General features: G+C 42.3%; 1 protein-coding gene across 8 annotated transcripts in view; it reads left to right on the top strand.

Annotated features, from left to right (window-relative positions):
* PLXNB2 (plexin B2) overlaps positions 1–23561 on the top strand; it is a 259762-nt gene that overhangs the window by 140946 nt on the left and 95255 nt on the right. For 7 of the 8 annotated variants that reach the window (XM_083819176.1, XM_083819173.1, XM_083819174.1 and 4 more), the window contains one exon: positions 3073–3141. The exons of the other annotated variant lie outside the window; for it this stretch is intronic. In XM_083819176.1, the coding sequence (XP_083675302.1) occupies positions 3140–3141 (2 nt within the window). In that variant the 5' untranslated portion in view covers positions 3073–3139. The remainder of the gene's footprint in view (positions 1–3072; positions 3142–23561) is intronic. 8 annotated transcript variants of the gene reach the window in all.

Genomic DNA, 23561 nt, shown 5'->3' with positions numbered 1-23561 from the left:
TAGTCTCAGCTGCATTACATGTCCGTGGTGTTCTTTGTCCTTTTTTCCTAAGAAAGTCTTTTGATTTGAAAGGTAAAAATTGTGTCGTGAAAAAGCAGGAGCTTTTAAGTGCATTCAGATTGGAGTGGGGCAGTATAGGAGCTAAACGTAGTCTAATGGCAGTCATCTCCATATATCTCCCTCTGTGGTTATAGAGGGGAGAGGGAGTCTCCTCCAAAAAGTAGTTCAGAAAAGCCAGATTCCTCTTCCAGAAGGTGATCCGTAGCAGGACTCTCTCTCTTGAGCCCTTGGAAAGAAAGGTGAGCAAGATGACCTCCAGAGCTCCCTTCCAACCTCAACCATTCTGTGAAGGTCAACCTTGTTGGACTGTGAAGTTAGCTTCTGTGAGTGTCCCCTCACCCCACACTTGCTCCTGGTTCATGCTCCTGGTTGCTGTCAGCTGTAAAGAAAGTTGACTGTGTCATCTAAGTACTTTTGACTTTCAGTCAGCCTGCAAGAGCTTCCAGCTCTCAGGATCTCTGATAGCAAAGTGTATTTTAGTTCCCATAGTCCAAGTGTTTGTTTTTGTCCAGCCAGCTGGCCAAACCCATGCCATGAAAGACGAATTCCTTGCAGCGTGTTCCGTGTAAGACACTGAAAAAGAGCTGTTGTGCTACAAGCAGGAGGTAAAAGGAAAAAACAAAACTAAACAAAACCAGGAAGCCTTGTGGCAGATGGTACAACCGGCGTCCATCTAAACCTAGCCAAAGCAGTGTGTCGTCTGGGAGAGAAGAAACCTGGAAAATCTGATGACTCAGTTTGAATAAGTAGGGAGATAGCGAGTAAGATTTCTGGCTCGTGTCCCAAACCTATTATGAAAAAGGCTCCCTATATTATATAGCGCAGAAATCTGAGTACAGTTTGGTGGCATCCTTCTCTAGCACAGCTAGTTACCAACTGTAGACTAAAATGCCCAGGGTACACATGTGAGAGCTGATGCATACAGAACCTGATTGCTCTCTGCCAGTTCCTTGGTTGTGGCTGAACCTGGTTTCCCAATAAATAAAGTTTCCTTGTTATTAGCAGGGTGCATGCTTTTATTACTGGGAGTATCACTGGCTGGATACAACCATCAGAGCTCACAGCATCCTATTCCTTTTCTAGGCACAGCCAAATTCTCATTTCCAGGCACATCACTTGCAAGTGCAAAGTTGAGCTGTGAACCAACTGTTCAAGAAATGTCTAAAACACCATTCAGTAATCCTTGCAAAGGGTTTCTAAAGGAGAGAGATAACACAGACATAGAAAGAGAATTCATCAGGATGAAATCTTGTTTTCTTGCTTACTACCACCACTTACTTCCTTCTCAACTGTTGTTGAGAATATGATCTTTCACACCCCTAGCACTTCCTTTTACTTCTGTATTTCCTTTTCCTTTACGTGCTTAAGTTGCACCAGGTCTGTTTTTTCCTTTGTTAGTAAGACTTGGAAAGTAATCTGTCCTTTCACTTTGTCCTGAAGCCAAGACTCTTGTCTGTCTCATGGGCTGCCAACTTTAACTTAGGCCTCACCTCCCATGCTGTCCCAGCGGTTCCAGTCTAAGCCCCTCTCTCCTTGTAGGTCATATCATCCAACCGTGGTCTAAATATCTCACCCTGCTCTTCTCCTCTGTCTCTGTCTTCCCTTCTTTATTAAAAAAGGGAAGTCCTGCCCTGAAACGTCCTTTTCACCTTGATACTGTTTGATATTCACCTCATGTTCCTGGTGGAAAATCCTTGCACCTTCTCTCCACATCTGTCCCCTATCCTTGTTCCACCCCACTCCATTTTACATACCCTCCCCAACCTCTCTTCCTATTTTGGATGCTCAGCCTCCCAAGGTGGAAAACACTCCTTCAAGTCACTTCTAATGACATGCATGAATATTGAAACCAGCAGCACACACCATGGTTTTGCATCTCATGGTTTTCCTGAGCATCCTTGTAAGTGAGCAGGTTCCTCAGACAGCTTTTCCTTGGGACCTCACATAGTGCTGAGCAATTTGTATTGTCAGGAGCTCCAGGAGGAGATGAATGTATGTAGTCCTAAAGAATGTGTTACCACAGCAACTAGATATGGGGAATGCAAACAAGAAATTAAGTCCCATCGAATATTAACGAAATAAACACGCTTCAGTACTGGGCAGCCTCAGGGCACGTGAAGAGGAAAATGAAAGTCCTGCTGAGCTTTATTTCTTACCTCCCCGGGGAGCCAGTGTTAGGCAAGTCTCAAAGTCAGCCTCGTCTAGCATGGAGATGAGATGGCTTTGAAGATGAGGTGGTGGATTTTGCTGTGTGTTCGGGTCGCTCTCCCCTGGGGACTGCCATTTGATGATCTTTTAGTGCGTGTGTTGGCATTTGCTGTGAACTGCTTGAGTGGGCATCATGTGCTTTACAAAAATGAGCTGATAAATATCTATGTAAGAATCAGGTTGGGACATTCAGCACTCACTACATAGATTGATGGGGATGTTTTATTAAGGACAGTTGTCATGTTCATACGCAAGCTGAACAGTCAAGATTAACACTTTCTTAATCACTTTTTGGCATATACAGTAATGTTAAATGATATCAGATGGTACTTTATCCTTCCCTAGAGGGACAGACACTGTTTCTCTTCCATTCTTAAATGTTTGATCGTGGGAGGTGCTGAGAGCTGCCATTGATAAGAGCATGTTCAAGCTCTTGCAAGAAGAGTGCCAAATCATACAATACCCCATCTGTAATGCCAGGCATTCTTTCTGGTAATATATCAGCTGAGCTCTCAGTTCTGTAGTAATTAGTTGTACATCTGTGAGCAACTGTCCGTCTGATTTATTATCTGAGCAGCTACTGAAATACAGAACATTGCCCCATTTAGCCTCGGGATTGGAAGTTATGGTGTGCTAAAATTGTGTTTAAAATGTAATAAAATTGACTATATATAAACAAATTATAAGTTTATGGAACACTATAGATGATCTTAAATCAATATTTTAAAGTTCATAAATTTAAGGTGATTGAGCATAGCATAATGCATATGGATATAGTTTTAATCACTGCCTTCTTTTATTTAGTGAGAAGATTAAACGCTGTCCTGGAAAATAACTTGATTGTAGTAAAGAAGAAGTAGTGGAAAAGTGAATGTAAGTATTTCGCAGCATGTAAGTGGCACTTACGTTTGCAAACCAATGATATTGGTGCTTTTATAGATCGTGCCAAACTGGCAACCTTATTTACCTAAAATACGACTAAACATCGTACTTTTGACATGATGAGAATGCTGGATCTGAATATTGTGCATGTGCGTATGAGGTATAAAATGTCTAATATGTATTCTTAAATGTGGGTCTGTAGGCAGTGCATACAAAAATGTTACTAACGGGGCCACATACAAAATTATTTGCATGCGTATGAACTGCTTGCAGGAAAAATGTCAACATGAAGTTGTCACTAAGTGCCCTTAAAAGGAAAAAAAAACAAAACACAACCCCCTGTATACGTACCCAGGGGGATCCTTAAGTTCTGTAACGCAGACATATTTTCCATTTCCAAAAGAATTTAGTCTAACTTGGAATAAAGCAGCCACTATACAGTATTTTTCTGTGTACTTGCCCCAAAGATGTGAGCTGATAGCAGAAGAAGATTGCACTGTGGATTGGCAATTCAATTTAGAATGAAATACAGCGGCTGCAAGTTCCAGGCTAAGTGCATCATTGCTCACTTGAGGTCACTTTTTCAAACCTGGAGTCAATAGTTCTCTAACAATAAGAGCTTTGGTTCATTTTCTAGACCCTTTTGAAACTGTTACTTTGCTCATGAATACCCCATTATTTTTCTTAAAGTAATTGCTTTCCCTAGCTGTATTTCATAATAATGTGAACTCCATGACTGTGTGTGTGCATATGTACGTACATATTTGTGTGTGAAGCAAAGACCTATCTTTGCAAGTCATACCCCAGGAGGCTTTGAGTGGCTCTGATGTGCAGAGTAGTGATAGTCATAAACTTTAAGCTGCCAGAGATTTGTTCCAGTATTTTTTTCATAATACATTTTTCCCACGATCTCACCTTCCATTTCCCAGAGCTTGCCTGATGAGTTTGGAAGCAGTCAGCTAAGTCTTTCCAAATGCTGGATTATGTACAGAATTCATGACTTAGATGTCAAGTAGGATGGTGATCCTCTCTTAAAAGTCTTAACGAGCTGGGGCACTTCTAATTTTAGGCTATGGCTTTTTGTAAACTCGTCTTCTAAAATTACTAACTGACCAAAATAGTACCAAAACAGTGAGCTACTACAGGAAAATAGTGAAATCTGTCTGTTCTATAGAGTTGTCTGCTGATACCGGACTTCCTGAAATGAGGGTCCCAAGATTTGACAACGTCTCAGCTTAGTACCTAAGCTAGAGATTTACAGACTAGACTGTGCATTTACTCTCTGCATTACTGGTAAATGGCCCAGCTTGAAACCTGTATAAGATGTAAAACTAAATCCTTAAGACCTCCCAGTGTGTATTGAACAAATCAAAGCACACAATCAAAAATAACTTTAATTTAGCTTCAGGGCCCTGGAAGTACATCTCTAGAGTGACCTTGTTATAGCCAGTGGTACTTCTTGATCGGTTCCATGTGTGTGTGATGAGTTTGTCCATGTAAAAGTTTTCTTAGAGTTACTTTCACATTATTCTTACCAACTCGATCTTTGACTGTTTCTCCTGGGAAACTTGGGAAAATATTCGTTTATCTTCACTTCCCTCAGAATTATGAAATAAGCAGAATATTCAGACTTCCTTTATTTGTGTCCTGGTTTTTTTATGCTTGTTTAACAGGAGACAGCCATTTCACTATCAGTTGAATTCTAAAAATAACAGCCCAGTTAAAATGTCATTTCATATATCTGTGTATATGAAAACAAATAAAATATGTGAAGTAGAGCTGTACTTTAGGAAGTTCAGTGGGGATAGACTATTGATAATGTGATTACTGTCTGGCCATGAAACTGTCAGAGAAATAAAAACAACTATGTGGTAGGTTGGATACTAGCACTTTGTCCGTGATGTGAAAATGGATACAATCTCCTGTAGATCTTATTTTTCTGATATTTTAATTTTGTGGATGTGTAGACTGAGTTCCTAAATGAAAACCTTCTTTTTGATCTGTCTGTTGCAACTATCAGACATGAAAAGTAGGGATTTATCCTTCTGAATATATCTACCGAATAATTTCCAAGCATCAGTTGGCCTCATGTTGGCTGGGATTTGGGGAGTAACATGAAATTAACAAGTATAGGCAGAGAGGAGAAAAAATACCTTTTCATATCTGCTTTTGGTCTGGTATCTCAGACATGGCTATGGAGACATCCTCATATAAACAGTCATGGAGCCAGCAAGAGGGAATATGATCACTTCCCAGGAACTGAGAAGAGCAGTGGCTCAACCTGCAGTCACTCACAAACTGGAGGCAGAGCCCCCAAACCAGGAGATCCAGCATCTCCTCTTATGGCCATCCTCTTTGATACTCAACACATCGAGATACTAAATAAAATGATTATTTTTAGTCAGAATTGCAAATGAAATCTTAAACTTGGGTTTGAAGTACATTAGTTTAGCTTAGGTTTAGTAGGATAGCTGGCAGGATTTGGGCTTTAGCTGCCCATAAAGCCAGAAAGTGGAAAAAACTTTCAGAAAACTTCTTTTCCCCGTTCTTTTCCAACAAATTTCCAGACTGTTTTCATAGAGCTGAAAGCCAAAGCTGGGATAGTGGAGGAATCTGGGAAATGTTGGTTTGCTGTGTTTCCTCACCTGGGGAGGAGGAGAGTAGAGATGGGGAGAGTGACTTCTCTGTTTGTTTTTCATCTTTTTTTAAGTAGTAGGGAAAGGCTGGGAAAAACGTAAAATGGTCTGGAGGAGATGATAAGCTGATAACTGTTCTGCATTATGCTGATGATACATCCTAATAACCTTGAGGCAGTGAATGCAAGTGGAGGGAAGGGGAGGTGCAAGTTAGGGAGTGGGGAGCAGGCACCGTCAAGTAGAGCACAGTGCAAAGGGAAGGGGGGGAAGAACACCCAGCCCTAATTAGATGCCAAAATTAGGTTCTTGCTGTTCATCTTGTAATCTGAGATTCCCGGAATAAGTCTTCAGCATAGCATGGGGAGTTTTGTTCGCTGTTCTCAACATTAGTTATGTAAAATGTGTGCACCGGCACCATAAATAGCCTGGTTCGAACACGCTTTTGAAGGGTGAGGACCATGTCACGTCACGTGCTCTCACTAAGCTCTGCTTGCTGGCAGGCAGGTTCCTTCTGAAAAGTCTATGGAGATCCTTTTTAAGCTTACTGGTATAAAAAGTAGTTGCTAAAAAGCAATGACCATCTCCAGAATGTCCACCTTACTTTCAAGATCCAGCTGGGTATTGTAAAACTAATTATTGTTTATAAGGACTTGGCTCTTGTATCATGAACACTATAAATAATTCCAGGCAGCCTTTGGATAGCATGGTAAATAAGGCAGAGAGTCACACTGGATAATGAGGAGAAAAATAAATATTGAAGAGCTGCTAGTTCATTAAGTAATGTCTGTGTTATGCATGAAATGAGGCAGGGGAACGGTACAAAAAGTCTCATCATAGGGACTATCGGAAACAATTCACATAAGGAACTTCATTTCTAGTATTTTCTTGCTTTTAGAATTTAGCTTTGCAGTGTTACAGAAATAATAAGACACTGTTATCAGTACCTTCCTAAGTTCTTCTACTTTCCTAAGTTCCTTTAAGTAGCAAATTTTGAGTGACAATCAGTCAGGCTGAGCCCCCAGAATCACCTGTGAGACCTGTCTTTAGATCTGTAGGACTGAAGCTGCTGAAGCGCCGGATAACATTTGTTCAGCATCTTCTGTGCATCGTGAGCATCAGGTGAGAATGAGATGTGCACGTTGCAAAACGCTCTGGTAGAAATTTTCTGTTTTCACCCCAAAACCCAAGTCTCTAATTGGAGTTTGGGGGAAGTAGGCAGGAGTTACATCTATCTTCACACTTGTGCTTTCTGAGATCTCTTTCAGTACCTGTTGCCTGTCTTTTTTTTTTTTTTTCCTTTCCCTTTGGCTCTGTCATCTTTGTGTTGCCTGGCTGACAAAAAACTGCGGCAGATCAAGGAAAGAGGATCTCCCGTGCTGCCACCACAAGTAGCTTGTGACACCAGGTCAGGCTGTAACTACTGGTGGCAGCAATCACAGGAAAGCCCTGTGTAATGATCTCTCTGGGGTGTGCAGAGCAGCCTATTTGGAGACTTGTGCTTCTACTTTCCCATATGCTATCAAGCGCAATCTCTGAGTTCCCTCTAATATGAGTTCATATTCACTGGGCTACGTAAAGGCCAAATGTCATGCCTTTGCTCCTAGATCTTTGCAATGAGGGCGCCACGGTGGAAGTCCTGCCCTTATTATTGAGCACAGAGAGAATGGGAGAGAGCCGACTCCTCCGGCAGGGCTCTGCTCACTGTCTCTGGCAGCAGCGTGCATGGGTGGCACGTGTATCAGAAGCATCACATAGCTTTGGACATGTTTCGTGTCACTGACTACAGAGGAAATTGTACTGCGGTTTTGCCTATGTGTTGGCACCTTTCCCTTGTGGAGAAATGAGGCCATACTTTACCAGTAGCTGCAGCACTTGGATATCTTCAGCTTCTCATATGTGTGTTGGAGACCTGCCTTGTAAGAAATACTCGTAGGTGAGGTATAAACAGGTGTTTGTTATGGGCAGTTTCCCTTCTCCCCTTGTTCAGTAACATTTGAGCTATGTCTACAGGTCTGGCTACAAGGCCCGCAGGAGAGCAGATTCTTGCAACAAAATGCAGACAACTGTTCATGTCAGTCTGTCTGTCTCATGCTTCTCCAAAATAATCTCCTGGGGAATATGTAGAAAAACAAACAGTAGATTCTTTACTATTTTGGGAGAGGGATGGAACCAAATTTAACTCCAAAACATTACCTTTTTAAGTGCAAAACAATCCTTTCTTAATTAATATTTGGCAGAGCACTTTAAAGATCAAAGTGTCAATATTAGCTAATTCTCATGACACACCTGTCAGGTAAGTAAAAATTATCTCCATTTATAGCCTAAGAAGCTGAAATAATGGCTAGCATCAGCATTTTCACAGTTGCTACCTACTTAATTTATCCAAATAACTAGTCTAATTCTCAGCGGTTCTGCATGTTCTTGTTGTTATCCTACATAATTCTTGGAGCTCCAGCGCATTCACACTTCTGAATCTGAATGCAAGTATTTTCGGTACCGACACTTTGCACATAGCAGCTGAACCTGAGGCAGATGCCTTTTTAAAACTCAAGCACCCCTAGAAACTCTAGAGCTGGATGTTTGCAGCGCGTTGTGGGTTCGCAGGCTGGGCTCAGGCTCCTGCCCTGCCCAGCTCTCGTAGGGTAAGGCCAAAGATTGCTTGGTTCCCAGAGGAGCTGCCGCAGGCTTGAGGTGTAGCTGGGCTTGGGAGGCTCAGTTTAGGGAAGGTTTTTTTTGCAGGAGGAGCGTTTAAAGAGGGAGAGGGTGCTTGAAGTGGAAATAAAAATTGCATGTGATGGCAGTTAATTTTGTTACGTCCCGCTGTTGCTGCCATTAGAAATGTAGGTTACTTTGTTATTTCTGTCATGGCTCTTTCTCCTTTTGTTACAGCATCAGCAGAGTGGTATAATTGGGCCGGAGGACAAATTTTAGCCATGCTGTTCAGCAACAACCAAAAAGGAGAGGGGATTGCGAACAACTGCTGCGTCCCCTTCAGTATGCAGTGAGACTTGTTTCCAAGTGTTGTTTTAGCTGGAGTGCTGCTGGTTTTCAAGTGCCCTGCTTTGTCCCTCCCAACAGTTTTTGCAACCTGCTTGGTGTGTCAGTAATACCCTGAATACCCCTCAAAACTCAGCGGACGGGGTCGCTTTGGTCCCGTCTGTTCTCACTCTTGCAGGAGCAGGTGGGAGCAAACAAAACAGCAGCCAAAGGCTTTCCATGGAGGGCTTTGGCACTTCGAGGAGGGGAAGGCCTAGACTACAAAAAAGGGCGTCTCAGCTGATTGCACAGCCTGGAGCAGGGTCGCACGGCTGAATTAGTGCTTGGAAGCGTCCCGCTTTCACATGCAGGGGGCTTGTTTGCCATCTTGGCCCTGCTTAGAGTGAGAAAGTGCTGCTGCTAATAACAAGGTCCAAACCAGAGGAGGAGCAAGGGATTGAAAGCAGAAAATGATGACTAACCCTCCCGGACCCCTCCCCAGTTTCAGTCCCAACTAAACCACTTTACCTCACCAAAGCCCTGGTGGCTTTTCGTTTATAAATAACCATGTGTTTGAAATGTTAAAATATGTAGGCAGGGATTAAAGGGATGTGTGATGCTCCGGCATTAAAACAGCACAGGCGTCTTCAAGGGAATTTTGAAGGAAAATTAAAACATAGTTATTTTTGGCAAGGACTGCCGCATCCTGTGGAGATCAAGAGAAAGCAAAAAGCAGTTTACCCGACCTAGTGAAACAGAGCAGACGAGGTGGAGGTGCTAGGATAGGGCTTCACATCACTTGTTTGTGCTACTAAATTTTTAGTAATGATTTATTTTTTTAATGATTTTGAAGTTGCAGGGTTATCACAGTCTTGGGGGCATGCAGTAATGAGATTCACTGAGAAATTTCTTTTGAAGGTACCTTACCTGTACTTCTCCTCTTGTAAGTGCTGGTGAATACAACTGCTTTGCTATCATCCACGTTGTAACAGATTTCTTCCTTCTCATAATCCACCAGCTAAGAGATGCGTGGACTCCCGTAACACTGAACTCCACTAAAGCACAGCCCATGGGGTGTCATAGAAGAAGCAGGTTCTGGAGCCCTTTTGGGGAACACAGGAATGAGAATATTGGTTTTGTTCGACAACTGAAATCAAGAATTGTCCCTGTTTGGAAAAAGAAACATGCTGTGAGCTTAGGCAGGGGGAACTGTTGCAAATCAGTTGTCAGCATTGATTCTAGCATTGATTCTGGACTCTGTATGTCATTTACAGTGTCATTCTCAGACGCTACATTAGTTTTGTCTCCATAAACCTCTGATTCTGGGCCAACGTGAGCCCTTTCCTGTGGCTGCTGTTGGTGGAGTTGGTGAAATCAGCTCCTTTACCCTCCTTCTTTTGAAATTTAGGTGAGTGAACAAGCACTAAGGGCGCCGTTTGCTACTTTTCTTACTGTCAATATCGCTGCCATTGTCTGCTTGCTGGTACAGAGCAAGCATCTGAATGCTGTGCCTGTGGTGACTCTGCAATTGCTAATAAATGAACAATTTTAGGACTCCCCAGTCACTTCAGGTCTAATTAATTTTTGACTCCACTGAGCCTGCAGAACCTGGGAGCAGGGCTCTGAGGGGGGGTCTCTGTGCTGCTCCCCCCAAGCCAGCTGCCCCATGGCTCTCTTCTGCCCTGCGGGCTGTAGCAGTGGCCTCTGCCACTCTCAGCTCCATCCATGGGGATTTCAGCCCATGACTTTCAGCCCAGGGCTGCAAAAGCTCTTTTGAAGCCCTCTTCTGCTGATCCCTTGGGTTTGGAGCAGGAACACCCTGGTTGCCAGGAGGTTATGGGACTCCCCAGACATACAGTCTGCGTACCGTGTGCTGGAGGACTTCTGCACCATTCTCACCCTTCATCCCGCTGCTTGACAATAACAATATTGTACAAGCAGTTGTCATGTGTGAGCTGATATGTTGCTTTGCTAAATGGAGACAGTTTGCATTAACACGTTGATTTGTATGGAGTACGCCACCTCTGCTGCTCCTAACCTTTGCTGTTACTTTTGTGCTAGCAAACACGAAAAAATGCCCTGTGCTTGCAGGGTGTTACTTTCTTAATGCTGTTTGTATGAATCTATTTATAAGGCTGGCTTGTGTTCTTGTTTTGTTTTTCTCCCAGCTTTAATGCATTTAAATGTATTAGTTGAGAAAAACCTCTTTAATAATCCTTAGTTCAATTAACGTTATATTTAATTAAAGGATTTAACAAGGATAAAAGTAAGAATTAAATACTTGTCCGCTTAATTTTTTAGGGCTAAATTCAAGGCAAACCTCAGCCTTGTTTCAGTTAATACAATACATGCGAAAAACACATTTAAAAATAGTTGTTCCTTTGGACATCCAGACAGTATTCTAGTGTTTTGTTGCTGTAACACTCGATTTGATCAAGCACAATGTCACCAAGTATGACAAGAAGTAAGAATATTTAGTGTTAGATATCAAATTTCCTAGTGTCAGTCAGTAAGTCAATGACTTAGTAAACAAAAAATGATTTAGTTATCTTCCAAAGCTACACAAAATACAGTCTTGTTTATCCTTGCTGGTTTTACTTAAAATGACATCAGTTGAATTTGTGACTTCTTAATGAATTGTAGCGAGCTACAGTTCCTGGGAACTTCTGAGTTTGCGAAACATCGTAACTCCAGTGTTTATACACAGCCAGTATTTTCTTGAAAATGTGGCTGGAAGTTTCAAGACCACTAAAGGGACCTGACACACTTTGCTTCAAAGCTAGGCCTGTGTGTTCAAAAAGCATGGTTTTTAGGTTTTTGCTCTTTGAACCTGGAGGAGGGATGATGGTACTGGTTGCTCTAAGGTGTGCATAGCTTTGAGAAGTCTGGCTGGTTATTTTTCATATATAAGCACAGAGCTGTGTTTAACTTTATTTCTAAAAAAAAAAAATAAAAAATTGCTCCTCCTGTGGAAGCAATGACTTAATGAACCATGGTATCCATTATGGGTGTTGTTACAGGGATTTTTACTCTTGACACCCTCTTCCTATTCTCCTTTCTGCTGAAATCCTCTGACCACATGGATCTGGGGACATCACAGGGAGTGCTGGGGGCCTCTCACTGAGAACAGAAAGCTGGCTCATGGCTTTGACTTCAGCATCCTCCCCATCAATTCCACATCCAAACATCTCCACCATTGGCTGCTGCACGTTTGGCTGTTCAGGGTACTCATCGTGGAAAAAAAGGGGTCACAATCCTGTTTCTGTCATAACAAGCAAAAACGTACATTAGAACCATTGTCAGGGATGGTGGAGTGTCCTTAGAAAGCCTGAGCTATATATTTCATACAGGAGAAACCTGTACGGGCTAGTTTGGTGTGTGCTCTGGTTGCCAGTGCTGGCATTGCTTGCCAATGCCTCACCAGAAGTATCCAGACATGGAGTGACTGCAGAGAGGTCTGTGGGGTCCCAAAGCCAAGAAGATCCTGTTCCAAAGTGCTGGGAGGGCAAGGGGCATGTGTTCAGCAACCCAGGGGTAAGCTGATTTGTTGCATTCCCAGGTTTTTCATACCCTTGGGTGAACTGAGATCAGGCCATCCATCCGTATGTGATTTTTTCAGTTGATTGACTTGAAAGATATATTGGGTAACATTTGTTTATAGTGGCCCAAGCTGCAGGATATGGATTTTATCTGGTGTATAAATATTTGTGGGGCTACCCTGGGTTTGCTTTGCAGGATGTGTATGTTTCCTTCTTGAGCTGCGCCACATGGGAACCTTCTACCTGTTTGCATGATTGCAGATGTTGCCTAAAGGAGCTCTGCACAAAGAAGTTAACTCTCCTAAGGGAGATATATGTGTGCAAAGCTTTTACAGCTGGGGGGCAAGCTATGCTGAGAGAAATGGTTCTTTGAAAATATGTCTTTGAAGTGTGTATAAGACCGGGAGGAAAAGAAGTATATGATGTAGACCGGGGATGGAAACCAATAACTAAACAAAGGAAAATGTTCCAATACATCTCGTTTTCATGACTTGAGCAAAAATTGAATATACTAACATATTACTGTAAGCAAATGTGGTACCCTGCAAATTGTCATCCTATACCAACGCAGTCATTTATTCTCATGAAAGGAGAATGAGCAGAGATAATATCCTCTCCCTGCAAGCCTGCCTGTTTTCTCTGACAAGGTGAGAGACTGCATTTCTTTTTCCAGCTCTAGGACACCTACTGAAGTTACATTACTTGAATTGTGTCAGGACATGTTTACACTGTCACTTCACTGGGTACCGATCCACAGTGCTGCTGCACAGGATTATTTGGATCTCCCGTCTCCCCTAGCTGCTTGTTTCTGCCACTTCCATGGGTGGCATAGGCGTGGGTGCAACCAAACCTCAAGTCTGAGCGGGGAGCTGAAAACCAACCTGAGCAGGAGCTGAAAAATGGGAAGTTTCTGCTGGAGCAGCTCTGTGAGTGTGTTCACACCTCCTCTTGCTTTCCAGTACCAGCACAAAGCAGAGACATTCCCTTCAGAGCAATGCCTGCTGCATTTAGAGGCAACATAGCTTCTTTTTGGTGATGAATCAGGTATCCACTGTTCTGCCCAGATGTTCAGCAAAGGATAACGTTTACCCAGGATCTTTCTTTGAACTGAATGGCAGGACAGCCTGGGAAGGGCAGGGCAAGCTGCTTGCTGTCTGATTCACTAGATAAAACTGAAACTCTGACCTTGTGGGACAGTAGAGGAAAAAGGAGGTGTTCCAAGTGAGGTATTAGGCATGCTGTGATCTTCCTCTTGCATCTCCTGAACAGCTGACAGGAGCCTTGCCTGTGACTGCAGTCGCTGAATAACTGGGGAGAGGAAAGGAAAGAGAAGGCGGGGACAGGTTTAATGTTTTGTGATAGATGACTTTGAGGCAAGCATCTCTGCAACGATGCTTTTCGTCGTGTTCTGCCAACTCCTTTACTGAAGCTGAACTACATTTATTGTCTTTGGCATTTCTAATACATCTAATGTTCTTGGACAAGGTAAATATCTGACAGCCCCTGTGTAGTTAATTCGTCCCCACGCTTTAAAGAGTTGTGGTATCCGTGTAAAATATTGTCATATACGAGTAGTGGGTGGCATAGTGCATGCTGTTACAATAAGGAAAGCAGAGCTTTTTCAGTATATTCTCTCAGCAGATGCACATTAAACCTTACCACTAGTTTTTCTAGAAGTGGCTGGAATTGCACAAGGGTCTCTGTTTTTTCCATTCACCAACCCCATAAAATGCGTAAGCATCTAAGAGATGGAAATTAGTACAAATTGATGTCATAAGTGTAAATTTTATTAAAATCCTTGTCTGTCAGTGTGTGAGTGATGCTGATAAATTAGATTACCAAATGATTTTGTTCACGACAAGTTTGCTTTCATTATGGGTGAAATATGCAAAATAATATCTAAATAAAGACTAAGTTAAGCTGTTAAATGCTGCTTCCGGGAGTAATCAGACATTTTCTGGCTTGTGCTTTGATTTGAAGGCTGTCTGTCAGCCTTCATCTTTATTCGTGGTAAATAAAACCTCTTCCCTGAAGGGATCAAGGTATGAGAGAGTAAGAACCTTAATATTATGCCTACCGCAATCAGTGATTTTGTAGGGATCTCGTTAAAGTTCAAGTTCTTTACCTGCAAGGGAGCAGAAATACCAGTATATGCAGCAAATACATCAGACACTGTTAAAGGAGATCGAGAATGCTTATGTCCAAAAGCTGTAGCACTCCTCGTCAGGAGTCAACAGCTTGCAAACTCTCTGTAAAAGTAAAAGCATATGGAAAAAAAAGGGACACAAGTGTTCCAGAAGCTGTTTAAAGAAAAGGCAGCCAGCTACAGTCAGTAGAGAGAAACCGGCTCAGCACAGCCTGCTAGCTCAGTGGTGGCATTTATGATGTCTGTGGACAGCAGCATTAAGTAGTGGATTTTCTTGGAGTAAAGGCTTTTGGTTCGCCTTCTCGCCTGGAGGCTCTGCTGATTTCTGGTAAGGACTGGGGTCCTTACCAGCACCTTTTGGGAGAGAAGAAGCCTAAGATAAGATGATAAATGCTGAAGATGATGGTAAGATCTCTCCCTCAGTCCTTCCTCCAGCCAGCAGCTCTTAGTCATTTGCTAATTTGAAAACCAGGCAGGTGACAGTCTGGGGAAGCACAGAGAATTCATTTGATGACTGGATAGCAAAGCAAAACTAATGGAGGGACTAGCGTTAAGAAAGGCACATGTATTAAGACGGTGTTGTGCACTGTACAAATGGTCATTGACGAATGTCCATATAAATGAGTGTCCTGTTCATATATAAATGGATGTTTGTTCTGCACGGCCCTTTCTATGCTCACCGTCAATAGGACTGTGAGAATGGGAATATACTAAAGAAACCAAACTTTCCAGAACACCTTCCGTGGTGATGAGGGTCAGTACAACACACCACCAGGGCACCAGGCACAAACCGACGGACAGAAGGTGAAGTGCTGCCTGCAGCCGTAAGTGACAGACTACACACCAAATTTCGGTGAGTGGGGACACAACAAGGCTGTTAAGTGGTTAGAACTGTAGCAACCCGTAAAGACTCGGTGAAAGTTGAAGAGGATCTGACTGAAAAGCTCCATGCTCATTCCGGAGGAGGCAGCTTGTCATAATGTGATTACGGATATACATGAAGATCTCATAGATGATGACATGTCCATTGTAACAGTAATAAGAGGTCCAGGTAGGAACAAAAAGAATACTGCATATTCTGTGAAAAGAAACCGCTGTACGCAAGTGGCAGAACATCAACCTATGTGGGATTAACTCAAAGCTCTTTAGTGCACAAAAGTGCCTGGCAGTGTCTGATAATAAGCTCTGGCTGAAACATGCTGCCTAATAGCAAAACATTGATTGACTCTCATTTAGTATTATTTCTGGACTGTGGCGTATCTGACGTGGCCCAGATTTTGAGTGACTCCTCGTACTGGTCTGTTTCTTTGTGAATGGCCACCGTATCACAGCACCTGGCCAGATCATGCTTTTGTATGCTAGGAGTGAAAGGACCATACAACAGGTTTCTCGACTATATATTGAGATCATACATCACTTGACAGAGTGTTGCTTTCATGTTCAGACAAATCTAATACTCTTTTGTTGAGAATGCATTAACAGAGTGTAACTGGCATAAGAACCAACAGATGACATAAACCATTTGGTGAGAATTTAAATTGCTCAAATACTTGGGAGTTTTTTCTATTAACTGTTTTCATGGAATAACGAAAAGGAATGTTGACCAAAATCTGACATTTACTTTTTATCTAGTAAATGTTGCTGCTGTACAGTCTTACATTATTAAATACATCTATATCTTTTTAGCTGCTTAGTTATCCCTTGTCCTGTCATTACTGCACAAATAAGGATTTTGTAGTACAGAGGCTGAGAATTTGCTCTGTGCCAAATAGTGATCCACCAGATAAGACAGGGCTAGCAGTTCTTGGCTTTATTCAATAGACTGTCCTGGTTTAGAGTTTGGACTGTGACGACTGTGCTTCTTTCCTCCAGACCTCTAAATTCTAAACACATCTATTTTCTGAAAGCTTTCGTGTGGAAGTATTTATATAGGTTATCATACATAATTTCCCTGTTGCCTTTGCTTGGGTGTCATTTCTTTGTCCTGCTTTGGTTCCCTCTGAATTTTGAGCGGAGCTCTCTGGGGATCAGCGTGCTGGAGATCGCCATGGCAACCCTCAGAAAAATGCACACCGCAGGCTCGAGGCTTCGTGGCTCTTATCCTGCAAGAGCTCTGATGATCTCTGGACTTCTGGGCTTACTGGGGGAGCTGCAAGAGGGACACAGTAGGCAAATGAGAGCTGCGTGTACCTTGCCTATTAAAAACGTTTCCTGTGTAATTTGAGGAACTCTGGATATTGTTCACTGATATACAGCCCTAGCATCCAGCATTTTCATAGCTTACTGCTGAGATTTCCATTTGCAGACTGTAAACCCTTGTTTTTATTCCACATAATTCTAATATTAGTCTCCTACATCTTAGCTCTCCCCATTTTCACTCAAGACTACTGTGGGAGCCATTGCAAAGGCAAAGACTGTTATCCTGGTAAAAGCTTACAGATAGTTGGTGATAAAACATGTCATAAAGATTATGATGCAGAGTTTAAAAGATGTGAATGTTTGTATCCCTGCTGTTCCCAAATCTTTTTTTTTTTCCTCATGAAAACATTCAAGGCAGAGTTGTTTCATAGACAAGTATTTCATGGCTCTGGTTGTGAGAGCATGGGTTTTCTACAGCAGCAGGAAATAACTGAAGCTGGATAAAAATGTATTGCCATCTGAGACAAGAAATAAGGGCTCCAGGTTATACTCTCATATGGGGTGTGTGACATCGGAGTTTTGTTTTATAGTACCGAATTAAGAAGTACAGCATATCCCAGTACATGAAGTGTTTTTTCTTGTATGGTTGTTTGTTTTTGTGGGGTTTTTTAGTACTATCTCATCCCACCAGACATAAGGCTAGACCAACAGAAGGATGTGGGCTTGTAATGCTCAGAGCAGTGATTAATTCAAGTGTAATCAGCAGCCTCAGATAAGGTGCCTTCACTTCCAGTTCCTACATGGGTTCTTGCAAAGGCTGAGCTAGATCTTGGAGGTCTTTTCCAACCTGAATGATTCTATGATTCTGTGGGGTGTTCTAAGCCCATCAGGGCATGATTCACGAACAACCAGGATGCAAAGCAGGAATGCCCAAGATAGTTAGCAAGGAATGCCTAGGAGAAAAATGTATTTGAACTCTTTATTTTTAGGGATTTTCCCAGTCCCATTCTTGGATGCACAGAGACACACACAACAAACTTTTCATTACCTGGTCCCTTGAACAATCAGATCCCCTGTGTTGTTCTTTAGGATAAAAATGGAGCAAGGCTCATTCTCTCTTCTTTTTAAATATCTTGGACAAGGAATATGGTGCTGATGATAGTGCCCTTCCCTTTACATCCATTGTGAAGAAGTGTGGTGTTTGAGTTCATTGCATTCCTCAGCCTGAGAAAGAAGGGAAAGAGAAAGAAGGGGGAAGAGATGAGATCTGGTTCTTATTCTGAACATGGATTAAATGCTCTGCCTTAATCACCGGGTAAAATGCACAAGCTGGTCCTGCACCAGGGAGCCCAGATCAATGCCCTAAGAGTCAGGTATCCCTCTGTCTGTTCCTATATGTAGCACTGTTTCTTGTACAGCACTGGGTGTTCTTTAAACGAGATGATCAAGGAGCCCCCTTTGGCACAAAGACATCTGGTAGCAAAGCATTAGAGAGATGGGTGCAGATGGGTGCACTCAACAGCCTGAACCTGAGATTTCCCAATTCCTAAAAAAGCGTTCTAGCTACAGAGCTACTGTACAAACACTGCAGCGTTATCAGCATGTTCTCTGTCTTCCACTCCCTCCTGCCACAGGTTTGCATTTCTTTCTTAATGGAGGTGGCTCTGGCTTCTAAGTGCAGCAATCCCCACTGCTGTGTTTAAGTGCTCTAAATCCTGGATTGAGCTTCTAGGGGAGATGAATATAATAGTGTTTAGTCTGAGGTTCCCAGACAGCCTTGAGCATGAGAAAAAGAGCAGAGCTGCTGAGTCCTGACAAGGAGAAGGTAGTTCAGTTTCTGCAAGATCCAGAATTTTGGGGAATTTCATTGGAAAAAAAAACACAGAAACTAACGGTATGCATAGGCAGAAGTTATGAGAACAGCTCTGGTATGACGAATAAACCTTAGGAATGCTGCTTTCATTTTTTGCAGTTAAAGGGCTTCGAATGGTTTATTTCAACATGCAACCATTAACATGGAATAAATTAGCCAATTTCCTTCCAAGGGCAATTAATTAAACTCATGCATGCCTCTTTGAAAGAAGCTGTAAAATTATAAGCTATGCCACATATTTTAACCCATTTATAGACAGTAAAACTGCGGCAGATTAAGGGGTGTTGAAATGTTCCTCTAAGTGCTGTCCAAAGAATACAGCACTCTGTAAGAGACTCGCAGAAGAGAAGCAAAGTTCATGGGTTATTTTAACTTCCTGTTTGTCTCTATTTAAAGTTCATATTTTAAAACCAGGACTGAAAAGCATATTCCTGCACTTTTGAAGACTCTGATTCCCAACATTTTATCTAGACATGACTTTTTAAAACTTAATGTTAGAAAAAAAAAAAGTATTTATTGGTGGTGGTTCGATGCAACCACTAATTACAAATGCAATTGGCAGGACTATCATAAGTCAAAAAATGTTTTACCTGAGCCCTTTGTGTTGTTGGTTTGTTTTGTTGTTTTTTTTTTTACTGTAAGTTTAAGACAAAAATGTGAAGGTTATGTGGGTCACCTCTCTGCCAGAATGCACAATGTAAACAGGATAAAATAACTGGGAGTTTGTGGAATCTCAGCGTGAGCAAAGTTTTAAGTGCTGACTTCTTACTACAACTTCCAACATCAGCATTAATTGAATCCAGTGTATTTATTTTCCTTTGCCATTATCACTAAAATAAGCTTGTTTACATTTTTGAGCAAGTTAATGGCATACTTAGTGCTTACTTGTACTAGGCAGAAACAAGCCAGCAGAGAAACAACCTGCTTCTATCACCTCTAAAGCACAATTACTATGAAATGACTAGAATAGTGGTGAGACAAGTGATGATCTATGGAAGAGTTTCTTCTAGATGAGAAAGTGAGAGGTTTAGCTCAAAGTGGCTGGGCTTCTGAATATTCTCCTGTGCTGAGATGCATAACTCTCTTGAGATACTCTATAGTAGATTCTGTCAGTCCCTGAGGGCTCTGCAGGGAAAGAAGGGCAAATATATCTTGAGAATCTTTCCTAGAAAAACAGCTTTTGGTCTTGATCAGGATTAATACCCAGGATTGTTTGTTGCAAGTCTGTTTGTTCCTAAAAATGTAAATGTCTTACTTATCCTTGAGGTTCTTGTACTCATTTGAATGTGTCTCAACTTTGATGTGGAAAAGCAATTTCTGCCGTGGCTAAAACGTTATGTGGAAAAATACATTTTACTACTTACATAGTTAAAGAATTCTTCAATTTGGCCCCATTTCTCTACCTCAGCCTCATTGTTTCTAATGATGCTTTCACCTGGAAAATCCAGGCCTCGAAGAGAATAATGCAGTAGGTAACACTTTTAATCAGTATAGGAAATATGAAACAGCAGGGAATAAATTTCCAACTGTGCAGACAAGGCAAAAAAAGGAAAAAATGTGAAAGCTGTTTTTTCATTTCTTTCCCCTTAGATTGGTCCTACCCGTGGGGCTTTTATGGTGCCACAGTTGCATACTTATCAATAATTGTTTCCTAATTCTGCTCCGTTTCTACGCTGAAGTAGTATAAAATGTCAAGCTCCATGCAGCCAGTCAATTTTCAGGATCCCATGTGGACAACAGAAACCAGTGTGCTGTTAGTAATCTCTTAAAAGGATAATTTTCCTCCTGTATCGATGTTTAATTGGATGGAATCTCAAATCTTAACAGTACCTACGCCGCTTGAATAGCCTTCTCTTTGAGGTATGAAAATGGAGAGGGAAGGACCACTCATTTGACAAGGGAGCTTCTGTCTAATTAATCGAAACCGTGAGTGGGAAAAAACAAAACAAATCATAAAAAGTTTACTGAAATCATTTCAAGAGTCACAATTGGATGCCTCCTCTCAGCAGCTGTCCACGTACACCACGACGTTGTTCAATGGTGAGTAAACTGACCTCATGTCTGGGGGAGCTTCTTGCTGACAGGCGTTTTGGCAGGGGAGAAGGCCGCAGCAGTTGCCTGTAACTCACTGGCATGGTGGCTTTGACTGTAGATTTTGGAAGAGGGCCACATCCCTCTGCCTTCCACCATACCTACCATGGCTGCTTCGGCATCGTGACAGGACGATATCGTGACCCAAAACTCATAGTTGTGGCAAGCTGCATGAGGGCTTGCACCCGGCTGCACCCAGCGGCTGCGGAACTGCGTGCAGCAGTTTCCTTCTTTTCCTTGTTCATTATTATTTTTTATTTTACTTCATTATTATTTTTTAGCATGTTTGCATTCCAAAAAAAAAAAAAAGAAGGGGAAGGGAGGATTTGTAAAAGGAGGAAGGCTGTTGCAGGGAGGATTGGGGCCCTGGAGGCAGATGGGAGGCCGGGCCGTGCAGGGGGCACCGAGGGGCAGCCAGCACCAGCCTGGTGAAGGGCCGGGAGTGAGCAGGAGAGGTGGAGCGTCTGTGCCGTGCTCAGGGAGCTTATTAGGAATGAGAAGCATCATTCAAAAAGCTGGTGTCCTGCCCTAATAAAGAAAATTAGGAGAGATCTTTAACTCTGGCAGATTGAATTTAAAAGATTGAGTGCACTTAGGGAGGCTTAAAAAGGCATTTGAAGAGTGACTTACTGGAGTAAGCAAAACTAATGCTAAGGCCTCCTTTAAACACATCGGGAACAAAATGCTCAGCACAGGGCCAACGGAGGGCTGGGATTTGGAAGGACACTCGGAGAGGATGAGGCCATCACAAATATTTCATTCATTTTTGCTGCATCCTGTTCCTTCTGGAAGAGGTCAGGGAGCTTTTCACGTTGAAGACCTTAGGGTGGGTGGGAGGGGGGAACAGTGGCACAGGATCAGTTGGGAGCCTGTTTGAGTTAGAAATGCCCTAGATCTCATGTTTATATGGGAAAAAGATGAGACTTTAAATAGGCTAAAAGGAAGTGTCTTTTAGTCCCCGGATCCACACAGAAGAGCTTAGACCATTTTGCCACTGGGCAAATTTTGTCATTGGGCTCTGGTATCAAGGCTGTACCATGTACTAATGTAGTGTTTCTAGTAATTGTCATGTAGTCATTAGGAAGTGACTTATTTCTAACTTATCTCATCCTCTTATTCACTGTCCCCTCTCTTTCTACTTTGTCTTCCATTAAAAAAAAGTCCCTGGCAAAGAAGTGGAAAACAACTGAAATCCTTCTGTAAGAAGCAGGATTTGGTAATTCCCTGAGATGAAAGGAAAAAAGACGGTGAAACAGTGACATCACGGTTCTGAATTCTCATTCAGCCATTCTTGATTCACATAAATAGGGTCCGGTTAAGATAGAGGCTAAAAGGGAAAAGCCATTTAGAGGGAAAAAAGCCATTTAAAAGGGAAAAGCCATTAGAAAGCCATTTATCTTCAAACATCTTTTTTAAAAAAACAGCGTTACCCAAGACCTCACGACTGTTGCCCACTGTGGTGGGAAGGGAGCGCCATACACGTGGATGTCCCATCACCACATGCGATGCGGTGCAAAGCTCATGAAAGCTTCCAGTCATTAAACTTTGCTAAACGACATACAGCTTTTTTCAAAGAATGGTGCTCCTGCTTCAGTGAGCTGGCCATGATCCAGCCCTAATAAGTACCTTCTGTGTATCTAAATTGTTTTGTTTATTTAATTGGACAAGGTTATATGTCAAAAGATGTTACTGGGTAGGGTTGGTGGTGCTAGGACAATAGGTACCGTGTCACCCAACTCATTCAGGGCTGGGTGAAGCAATTCCTACGTGCAGATCATAGTGAGTTTGTGCAAATCAGTCCGAAGCTCGCGAAGGACTTCATAAATCAAATAGCAGTCCCAGTAAGTTCAAACAAAGCGTTATTAATAAAAGTGCTGAACACTGTCAGGCCAACCAGACCACTCTGGGAGTTGTATGTGAATAATATTATAATACTCCAGGATGTATAAAATAGAGAGGCCTGGCTCATACAAGAAATTAAGAAGTTTCTCTATATGCAGTGCCCACCGATTTATGGCCATTCCACCCTGAAGCCTAGAAGTAGTGCTGGAAGGGGCAAGGACCTCTGATTCTTCTAGACCAAGGTGGTTGTTCCTTCCAAGCAGGTATTTTTCCTCCTGTCACAGCGCTGCTTAAAAGCTAATTGAAACCTTAATAACAAATTACATTTGCGTCATCGGTAAGATATCCAGTGCACTTCCTAGAGCTCTGTTTCTGTTCTTGCCCCGCAGGAGGGGCCCTGGATGTGGCACGCACTGTTGCACGGCAGTTCGGGTGCCTGGCAGAGAGAAATCTAAAGCCATCTAACACAAAATGTGGCAAACAGCTTTGTCAGCAGTTACTAAGCTTCTTCTCAGGATTTGACCTAGACTGGAAGGATATGAAAAAGACATTACAATTTAAGGAACTTCTTCAAATAGGCAAACAATGTTCCTGCTGAGCAGAGCTATTTTTGAGGGGGAAGGTGTTTGTTTAATCACCTAATTGACCCACTGCAGTTTTCCAGATGTACTCAGATCGAGCAATGGCCTTTGAAATCAGTGGTTTAGTTGCCTTGGATTTTTTGTTGTTGTTGTTGTTTTTATGGAGGAAGGGATCTGGCCCACTCCTGTAGCTTTTCCTGTGGCAGGGAGCACACTTTACATATTGGTGAGACAGCAAGGTGACCTTGCTTTGCTCTGTGAATTATTACTTCCTCAATTTGAACACTTGCCCTGCTTTAATATTAAACCACTGTCTCTTGCTGAAGGAGCTGTGCAGCGGGAGTAGGCACATTTAAACCCATTGCCAGAGAGCAAGAGACTTCATTAATGTGTGGAGTATTTGAATCCCACCGTTGTTGCTGTCCTTAGCATCAGAGATCAATTATTTCAATGAAATAACAAATGCACCAAATATAGGCAATTATTTTGCCCATTCCCAGTCATTGGCAGCTTCCATATCCCTGTGTCCTCTGGGTGGTTTTACTACGGGGTTCTGTCCCAGGGGCTGGCCAATTTCTCAAGACAATT

The sequence above is a fragment of the Anser anser genome (genome assembly GCF_964211835.1).
Source record: "Anser anser genome assembly, chromosome: 1".
Lineage (NCBI taxonomy): Eukaryota > Metazoa > Chordata > Aves > Anseriformes > Anatidae > Anser > Anser anser.
This window is presented reverse-complemented; position numbering and strand designations above follow the sequence as displayed.